We start from the raw sequence: 12,743 nt of genomic DNA on the forward strand, positions 1-12,743 counted from the left end.
CACAAGTGCTGCCATTTTAATTACAGCCTATATTATCAAGAACAATGGCTTAGCAGGTTTTAAATGGGGCCTTTTAGCTTACATAACAGAGTTACACCAATCAGAAGTTGCCAAACTCTGTACATGACAACAATCACAACTGATGGAGTCTGGGACTCTATACTCAGCCCTTAAAAATCAAGCAAGAACCAAGAATAGCCTTCCTGGTTATAAACACAGACTTGTAGGGTATTCCACAAAGCAGGGTTCATCGGTTTAGCCAGATAACTTGAAATGCATCCAGTAGGGAAAGAGCTGAGGGACTTATCTATTGCACAGTCCTCAACTCTGGGCTTTTTAGTTTCCTAGTTAATTCAACCCTGCCTCATGGAGCAGCCAACTTGACCTTAATTAATTTAAAGTAAATGCAATTTAAATCATGATCTTGGTCAGAAAAATCACAGCTATTAGCTAATTGGTCCCTACCCCACATAATATAGTGCATAGTTCTATGAACAGCCACATATTCTAAAGGTTACATATTCCCATCATGCATCCACCCCAAGGACCATTGCAGAATCTTAATGGGTGAAATATGTCATTGAAACATGAAATTAAATGAGCTTTCCATCGTTCTCGCCTCAGTAAATAAGAGATGAGATAAAGTAAATAAGATGAGATGAACAAAGTGTAATGTTCAATAATTTTTACTACACTGAGTTTGTCACAATCTTTAATAGTAAAGAAAACGTGTTGTGGCATATTGTGATGCTTCTAGTGATTCCTCCCCCACCTTCAGCCATGACCTTGAGTGTGTTTTTACAGCAGTTGAGCTTCAATACAATACGAAGGGGTCAATTTAGCTTCCCATTACAGTCAGTGTGGTTTCAGAAGAAACCTCCATCTTTGTTTCCCCAGCACGTTCGATCTGGAGTGGCAGTGTTAAAGGTGGTATTTGATTTTCCGTAAACATTCATTCATTGAGTCTCCTCTCCTCTGCCGTCGTTGACTTATTCTTACCGGCAGAGTCTCAGACCGCAGCAATTGCTAATGAGAGAGCTGTGGTCATTAGTGTTCTGGAGCCATATCGATACTCCACCAATGTTCCTCCTCTCAGTTTGGAGTCTATGATGTGTTGCCGCTTCTATTCATTTGCAGAGCCGTAATTGGCATGGCGTATTTGTATTCTTGAGTCCTATTAAAGGGTTGAGCTGCATTTTCATCTTGAGCTTCTTTAGAACATTACAAGAACGATTCTGGTCGCTACACCTTTCAGAAGGAGGATGTAGAAAATAAAAAGTTTTTCATCTTTGTTCTGCCTCACCTCATGCTGTAACCTTTTAATGCTCTGGTCTTCAGAATCGGTCCACGCGGCATGAAATTTGTTTCATGAAAAACGTCAAAGATTGGGACTGAACTCTAAGCTGTTTGGCTCTTTTTCATGCATCCACACAACATCCAGGACTACAGTTTGTGTTCGCATATCTATTTCCCCAAAAAATTCAGTGATAACAGCAGTGTTACTACTAGTTAGATAAGGTTAGATATATATGATCCCCATGACCTGCTGGAAAAATGGAGGTTGGGGAGTGAAGGAATAGCACTTTCTACTTTTTCAGCCAACTAACTGCTCCCCATGCACTGATCTGCACTCTTTGTTTGTGTATGCACACTGCCCTTAGTGCATTAGTGTGTGTGTGTGTGTTTACATTTAATCAGAGAGCAGACTTGGCCTAATGGGGGCAGCCTTGGATTAATGGTTAGAGGACTGGGCCAGGACTGGCAGGGAACATCCATGACTGAAGTGCCTTTGAGCAAGGCACTGAACCCCCGAACACTCCCCTGGCACCGGGGATGGCTGCCCTCCACTGTGGGTGTGTGTTCACAGCCCCTACTACACTATTTAGTGTGTGTGTGTGTGCTCACTGCCACAGATGGGTTAATTGCAGAAGACACATGTTGTTGTACGCTATATGATTTTGCAATAATTTTTTACAATGAACATTATTATCATTATCACACTTAATGTGGAATTGAGCCATGAAGATGAATTCAATGAGCACATTTCCCTGACCTTGTGTAGACGGGCACTGTGGGAGGGTGAATTTTAAGAAAACCATTATTTCAAGAGATGACACACATTTGACATCTCATATGGATGATGCCAGTGGCATTTACAAAAGCATCATGTCGTTCTGACATTTAACACTGCGGCTGGAGGGTCTTCTGGATTGTTTGGCTGCGGAACTCCCCAGTGTCTGTGATATAAGGCATTCAACCGTGGGCATGTGTATGTTGCACAGTCACAGAAAAGCATGAAATGAAATTGGATGCTCTGGAGCAGCTGCACATGAACCTAATCAATGCTAAGTGTTGGTAGAAGGGGCATATTCCACTCAGGCAGTGTGTTGTGTAGCAGTAAAACTGCCTTCTCTTGGGTGCAGTTCAATCTTTTTGGGATAAGTAACTTGTTTAAATACTTCTTAAAAGAATAGAAGCTGTTATTGAAGCAAACTATGAATTAGTATCCATTATTTCAGAAGAAACTTATATATTTTAAATGTAAAAACTGTTACTATCAATTTTCTCAACATTAACATAAATAGATTTCTAAAAATAAATTATTGACTTAACGTTACAAAGCACAAGTTTTGTCAGCAAGCCTATTTTAGATTGATACAAGTGCAGTGTATACAACCTGAGGCCTGAGATGAGCCTGGGGTGAAATTGAGAGCTAGTGGGAGTCTGATATGTGAATACTAGCTAGAACAAGCCGATGATTGTTTTGCCGATGGAACTTGGCTCAGATGGAAGGACTGCATTCAGATACATAGGTTTCTTTTTCATTTTTTTCCACCCTTTCCTCAGGTTTCTTTCAGCTGATCTTCACTCCCTTGAATAGACCTGTCAAACACTTGCCTTGCTGCTGAATTATTCATGCGAATAATCTGGAGTTGTATGTTTTTGTCTCTTTTTCTTCTACCCCCCGCCACTGGAGGAATAGCCCTTAGTTATGGCAGCTCATTATTTCACCTCAGGAAAAGGTATACGTAGAGAAAGCATTTGACCCAATTAAGTGGCACTGTGTTTTCAGACTGTCACATGGATTACTGGGAAAGGTCTGAGAGTGAGTCTCCAGTGTCGACACGAGACTCTCAGTGGGTTTTTAATGTGATTTTAATCTCAGTCTCGCAGAGCTGCCGCAGGGATTCCTCTCCAGTCATCAAGGTCATCTTTGGCTGGAGCTTCAAGTATATGACACAGTAGATGTGAACTCCTGATAGACATAGATGCAGAGGTGGCTAGACTGAAAACTGGTGTTGCAAGTGCTTCATTCAGTCACTGAGTTTGCAAATGGCCTGAAGACAACAAGCTTAGCTTTAAGTAATGGCTGTGTTGTTAAGCAAACAGATGTAAACAAATATTTTATGTTAATTTCTTATTCAGGCATGTTACAGTGCATCAATTGCAAATATTGTGCACCCAGCTTGTAATATCTCCATAGACATCAGCCACTGTCATGCATGGCATGCCCAATGCCAACTTTCTGCAAGTGATGTATAAAGCCCCCAGGCATTGAGCTGTAGAGAAGTGGAGCTAATACCTTTGGAATTAGTCATAGTCCATTTTGTGATCCAGAACAAATCACCCAAATTCTTATCTGAATTAAATGGCAGAATGCCATCAAACCTTCACAGCAGTCTGATGTACATCCAGTGTAAAACCTTCCCAGAAAAGGTAACTGCAGTAAAGGGGGACACACTCCCTGGTAATAATAGTGTAGTTAAAGGACATTTCTTTTGAAAGTCAAGAACATACAGGTCTCCTGCAATTTCTGATATTTGTGTTCTGACATTTCTCAGGTTCCATTTGCTGTGCCTTTTTGTGCTTTCTGGTGGCAAGTAGAGGGAGTAGCAGAGGGGGTGGGGTTGCAGAACGATACCAAGCTGATGCTTATCTGTCTGGAAAGGGTCACGGTGTCTTTTCAAAAGCCTTAGGGCTCTACCAAACTGCAGTCAGTGTCAATACTGTCCAAATAAGGAAAGTTCTGGACAGCTGGATGTTCTCTCAGGATTGAGCATACTGCTGAAATCTCTGCACCAGCCAAAGTCATCCAAGACTCTCTCTTGTCTCTCTCTGTGGCTTGTTTTCTGGATGATTTATGAATCTGCCAAAGAATCATAATAATTGATGACTGCCTCTTCTGACTTACTAAAAGGATGTCACTCATTGCATAAACACACCAAGGAGTTGCTCAGTGTGATGGGAATGTTTGTCTCTGACTTACAGGTCAAGACCCTTAGTTTACTGACTCATGACTTGACTCAGCCTTTAAATCTTATGACTCATAAATCAACATAGGCTTCTGTCCACTGACCTGAGATTCACTCACTGGTCAGTTGATTCACTTGTCACTGCATCCCAGTGACTCCTGACTTTCATCTCATGACTTGACTCAGATTCATACACACATCTCAACTCTGACTTGCATCTCAGTGACTCATGAATAAATCTTGACTTGTGCCCCAGTGACTCATGACTCATTTTTAACTTGCATCCCAGAGACTTGTGACATGACTCAATTAAATTTCAAGTGAAATAGACTTGGCATGAGACAGTGGCTCATGTTTCACTTCCAAATCCCACCTCAGTAGCCCATGACTCAGCTCGAACTTGCTTCCCGGAATTCAGACACCTATAAAACAATTTGTGAACCTCTCTGCTGGTCATACCTCTGCTGGTTGTACCTCGGGCAAAATGTACATTTCAGTCAATTTCTAAGCAAACAAAACATAACTTCTTCACAAGAACTAAGAAAAAGGAACAAAATCTTTTTCTGAGGGCCATCCCGAGTTGCCCAACTGGCTTAGACCACTGACTTATATCAACTGTGTTGCATCATATCACCAGACCTAAGGTAAAATGTACATAAAAACTTGTGGTCAAGAGTCAAAGAGAACACAGAACAAGTCTTTCTTGTTAATGTATAGGGTTTTGCCATAACCCAAAGGTCAGTTATTCTAGGAATTTACTTGGACAGTAGTTTAAAAAGATGCCTTGGTTATATAGACATTTCTCAGAGAAAGCATGGTTGTTCTTTGCCAGCACAGATTTCTTTCTGAAATGAGCGACATTAGTAGGTACACTATCTTCATTTCATGCCATAACAGCTTGTACTCTTCTGGATAGGTTTTATACTAAATTCTGAAACATTTCTATAAGAATTTGATGGCATTCAGAAGTGAATTCAGAAGAGTGTTTAGTTGTGGTCACAAGTGAAACTCAAGCTAATTCCAGATGTCCTGGATAGAGCTTAATCACTCCAGAGAAGGCAATTCCTCATCTCCAAACCTGGGCGTTATATGATTATAATTCACTGATTATGAAGAAGGTTGACAAACTCTTGGACATATAGTGCATATTGTAAAGTAGGGGTCATCAATCCTTTTGACGAAGGGCTGGTGTGGTTCATTACAGTTAAGCAGAAGCACACCTGATTCTATTTGTTTAAACAGCTAATCTCAGTCTTTTAAGGGTTGACAATGGGCACTTGCTTGGTTGGAATGAAAACCTGCAGCCACACCTGCCCTTTGAGGATAAGATTTGTGCCCCCTGTTGTAGAGTGTTGAAGAAGCAGAGTTAAGCAGGTCAAAGTGTGAAGTCCATACCAGTAGCATGAAATTTAATCCATGCAAAGATTGTGAATATTGGAGTCATTGAATGTTAAGCTGCTTTTTTTAAACTCTAAATATGATGTAGATTTTTTTCTATTTGCCCTTGCACCATTTAGTATTTATTATTTAAGTGCAGTACATATGACAGTTTGCAGCAGGGCACCTGAGCTGCTTCTATCTTTTCTTTTGGATCTGCATCAGTTTGAGCCAAGAGTGAGATGAAGGGCAATCAGTCACCGAAACAGATGTGTTTGCATGTTGCACATAATGCAGGGCACTAATCTGGGAGCCTGCTGTGGCATTCCCCCCTGCTGTCCTGCAGCGGCAGTGACAAACCGCGGGCTGTCCTTTCCTGGGAATAGCCTAAAGAGCTCTCTTGTAGAAGCTGCCACAAACCAGGTCGCCCAGTGAGTTACCGACAGTGAGCGAAAATTACCCACTGTCGTCAGTGCTGAGATCTCTGCAAATCAAGTCATTCAAGCGTTATTTTGACATGCCACAGCTATTTGATGCCAAGGATTTATGCCTGCAACCAGGATGCGAGAACATCCAATGCAGTTAGAAAAGTTAGAAACTTTTCAAACAACATTTTTCGTAAAATAAACAGTATAAAGATGTAGTTTGCTCTCCTTTGCTACAACAAAAATATCTGCTGTTTTGGAATGATTGAAACCAGATTACCTAAACTGTGAAGATAACTCTGAAAATGTAATGTTGGGAAATTAATCCTGAGCCTCAAAGTTGCTCAGCCTAGTGCTGGTGGGTTGAACATCAATTGACGTTGAGCAAGTTTACTTTAAATTAATGTGCAGGTGTTTTAGAGTGTCTCATTTCATTTGTTGCCTTTGTATGGGGATTGTATGTCCACAGTCAGTACACTTTATATCAGCTGGACCCACTGATTATAAGAAATGTCTTTAAACCTTCTACAACACTGTCATGTGACATTTCTAAAGTTTGTAGAAGTAAGCAGGTCACAGCTTGTCTTCCATATCTAATCAATCCATTCAAGTCTTTTTAATTTTATTTATTTAAATCTATATATTTTTTCATATGAAGGAAATCTCTCGGGTTCTAAAATCTGGCGACAGGATGTAAATATTTCATTTTTTCGGGATCCAGTTGTGGAGCGGTGCAAACACGCCCCTGCTACAGCTCAGGCTTGAGGCACATTATTAATTTATAGATTCGAAAGCCCTCGAACACTTCCTATATCTGATATCCTTACCTTTTGAAAGTGTGTGCGCATCTCAGAGCGACATATGAAGTTTCCCTTTACTGAATATTGCTTATCATGCTGGCCCACCCTCCACTTCTTGCCCGGGAGATAAAGCACAGGAATATGAAATGAGCCTAGTCTGCTGGTGGAGTCTTGTCTGGCCTCTTTTTTTCACCTCTTCTTCAGTCTGGCTCTAGTTTTTTTTTAACATTTCCTACCACTTGGTAACAGAAAGTCAGATCTGGATCATCTGGAAAAAAAAGCAAGATCCCGGACGAGCCCCCACATTTGCTACAGGGCCTTAGCTTGTCTTTTAGATTATTATGAATTAAATCTGTTGTATTTGATTCACGCACCAGTCAATCCATCCAAGTAAATCTGTGGCTGCTGTATAGCAGCAGATGCAATGAGAGCTGACAGGGATTGGAAGGCACATTGATTGCAGGACCAATGGCAGGACCATGACGTTGCACATTGTGATCGTTTTTATATTCTCACTGCCTCCTCTCTCAATCTCTCTTTCTATCCTTCCTCATTTCCCCTCCTCCCTGTGCCTCATGTTCTGTGTTTTCTACACAAGCTCCACTGAACTGAATTAATGATGCAGCACGAGTACATTTCATTTGGGTCATAATGATCTCTTTCCTTTTCCTTCCTTTTTTCTGTGTTTTTTTTTTCTTTGTGTGCAGCGATGCAGAGAACTGGTTGTGTGTGTGTCCTCCACTCTACTCAGGAAAACTGTGCCAGTTCACCGCCTGCGAACGCAACCCATGTACCCATGGCGCCACCTGCATCCCCAAATCCCAGCTGGAGGCAGTGTGCCTGTGCCCACACGGAAGGCAGGGCCTCCTGTGTAACCAGGGTAGGTCTCCTGCTGGCAGATTTGTAAGCAGATGATCATTTAACACAGGAAATGCAAAGAAGAAAGAAAAGAAACTATTGCAGCCACAATGGCCAGCATGGTGTTGAAATACAGGCAGCTGCATTGTGCAAGCATTGTGCACATATGAAATATAGAGTTGCTGCCAGATTCTGAGCTCAAGAGAGCACAATTGGCTTTGCTCTTCCTGGATGCATAGTACACTCACCCTTTCCCCATCATATAGCATGATGCTAACAAATGTGCGCATGTGTTGGTAACGTAACAGCGCCTGGCAGTAAGTGTTCTCCTAGCATTTTGAGCTGTCCAATAGTGTTATGTTAGTCGCAATTTGATATGAAGCTTGTCCATTTGCTCATATCTTATTGAGTAATGTGGGAGAGGGAGAGCCATCTGACTCACTCAGATAGCACAAGGTGACTTGAACAGTGTTGGACTCCCAGCCCTAAATGGATAAGGTCACCAGAGGATTCACATGCTCCCAAATTAAGCACAGCAATGCCACTCAAAAGCCCCATAAGAGCAGTTTCTGAAACTAGTGTGTGCTCGTATTTCTGTAGATCAAATTTGAAACTAAACACAGTTTAATACAGGTTTGATGAGAAAAACTTTTTTTCATTATTTTTCCATTGATCTTCTATATCCTGTGCACATCAGTTTTTCTTATTTTTTTCACTGTATGAACTATCAAACTGCTACAGGGCATCAACAAACCTGCTACATAAGCCAAAATACTTATACTCTGAGGACTCTGAATCAGAGCATGTTAAAAGCTGCAGTTAGAGCAAGTCATTTGGCCGTCCAAGACAATAATTGGTGCTGCTGGGTTATCTGATTTACTGACATCTCTTTCATAATGTTACCCTGTTGTGTTATCAGTCAGCATAATTATTAGGAGTGAGAGCCTTTCAAATAATTGCAGCTACCTCATATTTTAAGAATCAGCCCTTTGTTCCTTTGCCAGTCCTGCTGGCATCCAGTCAATAAAAAAGAGCAAGCCCAGTTCATCAGTTATTTTCTGGTGTAGGGATTCTGTTTGAAGTCATTCATTGCTTTTAATCATATATGGCAAATCAGAGTAATATTGTCAACCCTGAAAACTTGAACGTCATATACTGAGCTGGATAATATACTTAGGATGCTCATGGGTTTTAGGCAAAAGCATATACTCTAAATGTGTAACATTAATTTGGATTTATTGTTATTTGATGTTATGTATTTCCACTGATGTCGTACATATACTTAAATAGAATCTATCATACTGAGAAAACAGTTTTTCCCTTTAATTTGTGTTCTTGATTTACTGAACGTGTACAGTGCATTGACGAAGACCTACATTTACTGTATGTCCAATAGTAACTGCTTCTTTTAAGGTCTACCTACAGCTGACATAGGCATTTAATGTAGAGACATAGACAAGATTTCAATGAGCATTAGGGCACCAAGTCCAATGCCAAGTGTCTGTGTGGTGAGGATGGAAGGCTGTTGGTGATCGAGAACTAATCCAACATCAAATACCTGATTACACTGATGTTTTCATGATTGAATCCAATCAAATCTTCAAAGCAATGTTCTAAAATTTATGGCTTACCCTGAAGAATACTGAATTATTGTGGAGCTGAATGAGCTGTATGAGAAGGTTTGGAATGTATGGTTGTTGTATGCTGTTATAGCATACAGTATATGATCGAAGAAAATGCCTCTAGTTACAGATTCCACAGTACACAGATGTAACAACATTCGTCTGTCTGTACTCTTTAGGTTTATCGACTTATAGATTTTATACAGCTTTAAGTGAAACATGCACTTCACATCCAAAAGTTTGCATACACTATGATTATTGAATTCAGCCGCTTTAAGTTGCTTGTGGTGTGGACAGACACTAAATTCTTTGGATTTCCATAGATAAGTTTGAAATGAAAGGGGATGCTCTGGAGCAGCCACCCATGAGCTTAAGGTCATCATTCTCAATGCCAGCTGTGGGCTGAAGGAAGATGCCGCCCACATCAGTTCACTGTGGAGCAGTGGAACTATGGTCCCTTGAGTGATTGCACTCCATCGTTTCGATCAGTCCAAGTAACCTGACCTTACTGATATTCACATGACTGAATACCATCAAATCCTCACAACAACATTCCAACATCTAACATAATGCTATCGTTTTAGTAGTACTGAAGCTCACATCCAAAAAACTTGTGCTGCAGTTTAAATATTATTATTAAACAGCATATGCTGGCCTTCTTTCTGTGATGTTTCTCAGATTTCACCTCCTCACAGTCCACAGTCAATAAGGCAGTAGGTTGCATTTCTCTTCTCAGGAGTTCTGGATTCATACTGGTTTGAGAAACAACTAGTTCCACCCCACACTGTCACCACCACTGGGTTCTTGCATAATTACATCGCTGAAGTGAAGGCAGCAGCCATTTGCGGTGCATTATGGAAGCAAAAGGTCTGTTTGCTTTCTGAAAGGCATGTGATGGGATTTCAGTCTAAAACAGCAGTAGGACTTTTTGCCCTGGGCCATAGGCTGTGAGCATGCCTCAGTCCACAAAGCTGTGTGTTTTATTTTTGCACTGATACAGTCTATTTAACTCTTCTTTGGTTTCCCTGGCATCCCCTTTCTGGCACCCCATTGTTGCTATTAATTTGTTAATTTATTTAAAAAATATTTCCAGACAAGTTCAAATAATATGTCTAAAGCTAATTTTCATTCATTCATTATCTGTAACCCTTATCCAGTTCAGGGTCGCGGTGGGTCCAGAGCCTGCCCGGAATCATTGGCCGCAAGCGGGAATACACCCTGGAGCAACACACACACACACAAACACATTCACTCACACACTCACACCTATGGACACTTTTGAGTCGCCAATCCACCTACCAACATGTGTGTTTTTGGACTGTGGGAGGAAACCGGAGCACCCGGAGGAAACCCACGCAGACACAGGGAGAACACACCAACTCCTCACAGACAGTCACACAGAGCGGGAATCGAACCCACAACCTCCAGGCCCCTAGAGCTGTGTGACCGTGACAATACCATGCCGCCCACTAAAGCTAATTTGATTATTATTATTATTATTATTATTATTAATATTATTATTATTAATAATAATAATAATAATAATAATAATACATCGTGGATTTGTTTGTTGTGGAGGAAGATGCCTCTGGCTGTTGATGCAGAAAATATTTAATGACAATAGATAACAATTACAGCACAGAGAAGTGAAAATAGCTTATCTTCTAATTAAACTCCACAGGATGTGTTTTAAGTGACATTTCAAACATTTCTCAACATATCCTCAGCACTGTACTCCAACTCCTGTTAAAAATCATTACACTAGATTGTGAAACACTGCTGCGTGGAATTAAAGGTATTGTGCTGCACAAATTTTGGATGAGTAGCCTTCAATTATATAAACTGCTCTTAAATTTACTGGATGGAGTTCCATCACCTCAGAGAACACATTTCCACTGCTCCACAGCCCAGTCCTGGTGGGCTTTATAATTTTGGATTGTGCTTTTACTGTCATTGCACAGCAGTACAATGAATTTGAGACACACACACACACACACACACACAGAACTGTGGGCAGTGCCTGGGCAGCAGTTGAGGGCTGTGGATGTTGAAGAAGATGAAAAGATTGTTTCTTTAGAATATATGAAATAATATTAAATATAATAAAAAACAATCACCTTTTATTTTATATTAAAAGTGTCAGTTTATTCCCACAGTGTAATGCATCTGTCCCCCAACACACACACACACACACACACACACACATGCATAAAGTCACTCTCCATTTATTAGATCACCTTCGTGAGAAACAAAAGCCCTTATTGCGCTATAATCTAATTGGGTGGCATGATTTAAAAGACGCTTTGGCAGAGCGCACCTAGGCTGCCACATCAGACGCCCGATGCCTGGTGCCAAATGGAGCGCAGTAATCTGCCTGTGTCACGCTGAGTGCGGCTGACATTTGAATTTAAAGCCCTGATAACATCAGATAACATCAGAGGCGGTATCGATCACTAGCCCTAGGCCCTCTGTGCTTCTTGAAGCTTCGGATGTCCTGGGCTTCGCTTCCTTCACTTGTTGTCAGTTCATGGGATCGTCACTCACGAGAGTCTAGGAATAGTACCTTAAGCTACTTGCTGCTCTTTTATTTTGTTTCAGTGGTGAGCTTCAAAGTCAGTCAGGGCCATTTTTACTAATTAAGCCCCTCCCATCATGAGATGCGACCTAACCAGAAGCAGAGACACAAGGTGGTGGTGCTGATACTGGACGTTCAACATACTACCAATCCATTATTACTATAAGCTCAACATGCTTGGAGGAGAACACTAACCGGCAATGTGCTTCGGTTACTACAGAGTAATGGAGGAGATTCATGGGCAGTTTGTTCCCATTTGCTGAAGTAACAGCCTCTACTCTGCTGTAAAGGCTTAATTCTAAGTGTTGGAACTTTGCAGAGAGGATCTAACAGCAACCACATCATTGCTGGTGTTGGATAATTAGATCACAATCCTATAGAAATGTGCTCCATCACTCCAGAAAACACAGTTCTACTGCTCCACTTCCCATTGGTGGGAGTCGTATCCCCCTCTAGCCAACTCTCGGCATCGTGACCTTAGGTTCACCTGCTCCAGACGAAGCCCGTTTCACAGGATCTTCACTTGTGAGGGTCCAGGAATAGTATGTTAACCTACCTGCTGCTAGAGAGTTAAGCATATGTATAGAGAAGGCTCTCAAAAACATGAGTGAGGTCAGGTACTGGTGTTTTACAGTTAGTTCTGTATCACAAACAACACTAGGTTTGAACACAGTTGTACTGCTCTGCAGCCCAGTGGGAGCCATAAGCCCCTCTAGCTATGACCCGACTCTGAATATGTTTACCTCATGCTCATGTACGGCTGATTGGTGATTTTCCACTGAGCTGATACAAGTTTACTCTTTCTGTAACGTGGAAATCAATAAGTAAGAGTA

At 41.2% G+C, this 12,743-nt stretch overlaps 1 protein-coding gene across 1 annotated transcript in view; it reads left to right on the top strand.

The window, feature by feature from the left end:
- The window catches only part of eys (eyes shut homolog), a 313,091-nt gene that overhangs the window by 281,354 nt on the left and 18,994 nt on the right, over window positions 1-12,743 (top strand). Inside the window, 1 exon segment of the mRNA XM_066660060.1 lies at window positions 7,563-7,735. Within this exon segment, the coding sequence (XP_066516157.1) occupies window positions 7,563-7,735 (173 nt within the window).

The sequence above is a fragment of the Hoplias malabaricus genome, chromosome 2, assembly GCF_029633855.1.
Source record: "Hoplias malabaricus isolate fHopMal1 chromosome 2, fHopMal1.hap1, whole genome shotgun sequence".
In the NCBI taxonomy this organism is placed as follows: Eukaryota; Metazoa; Chordata; class Actinopteri; order Characiformes; family Erythrinidae; genus Hoplias; species Hoplias malabaricus.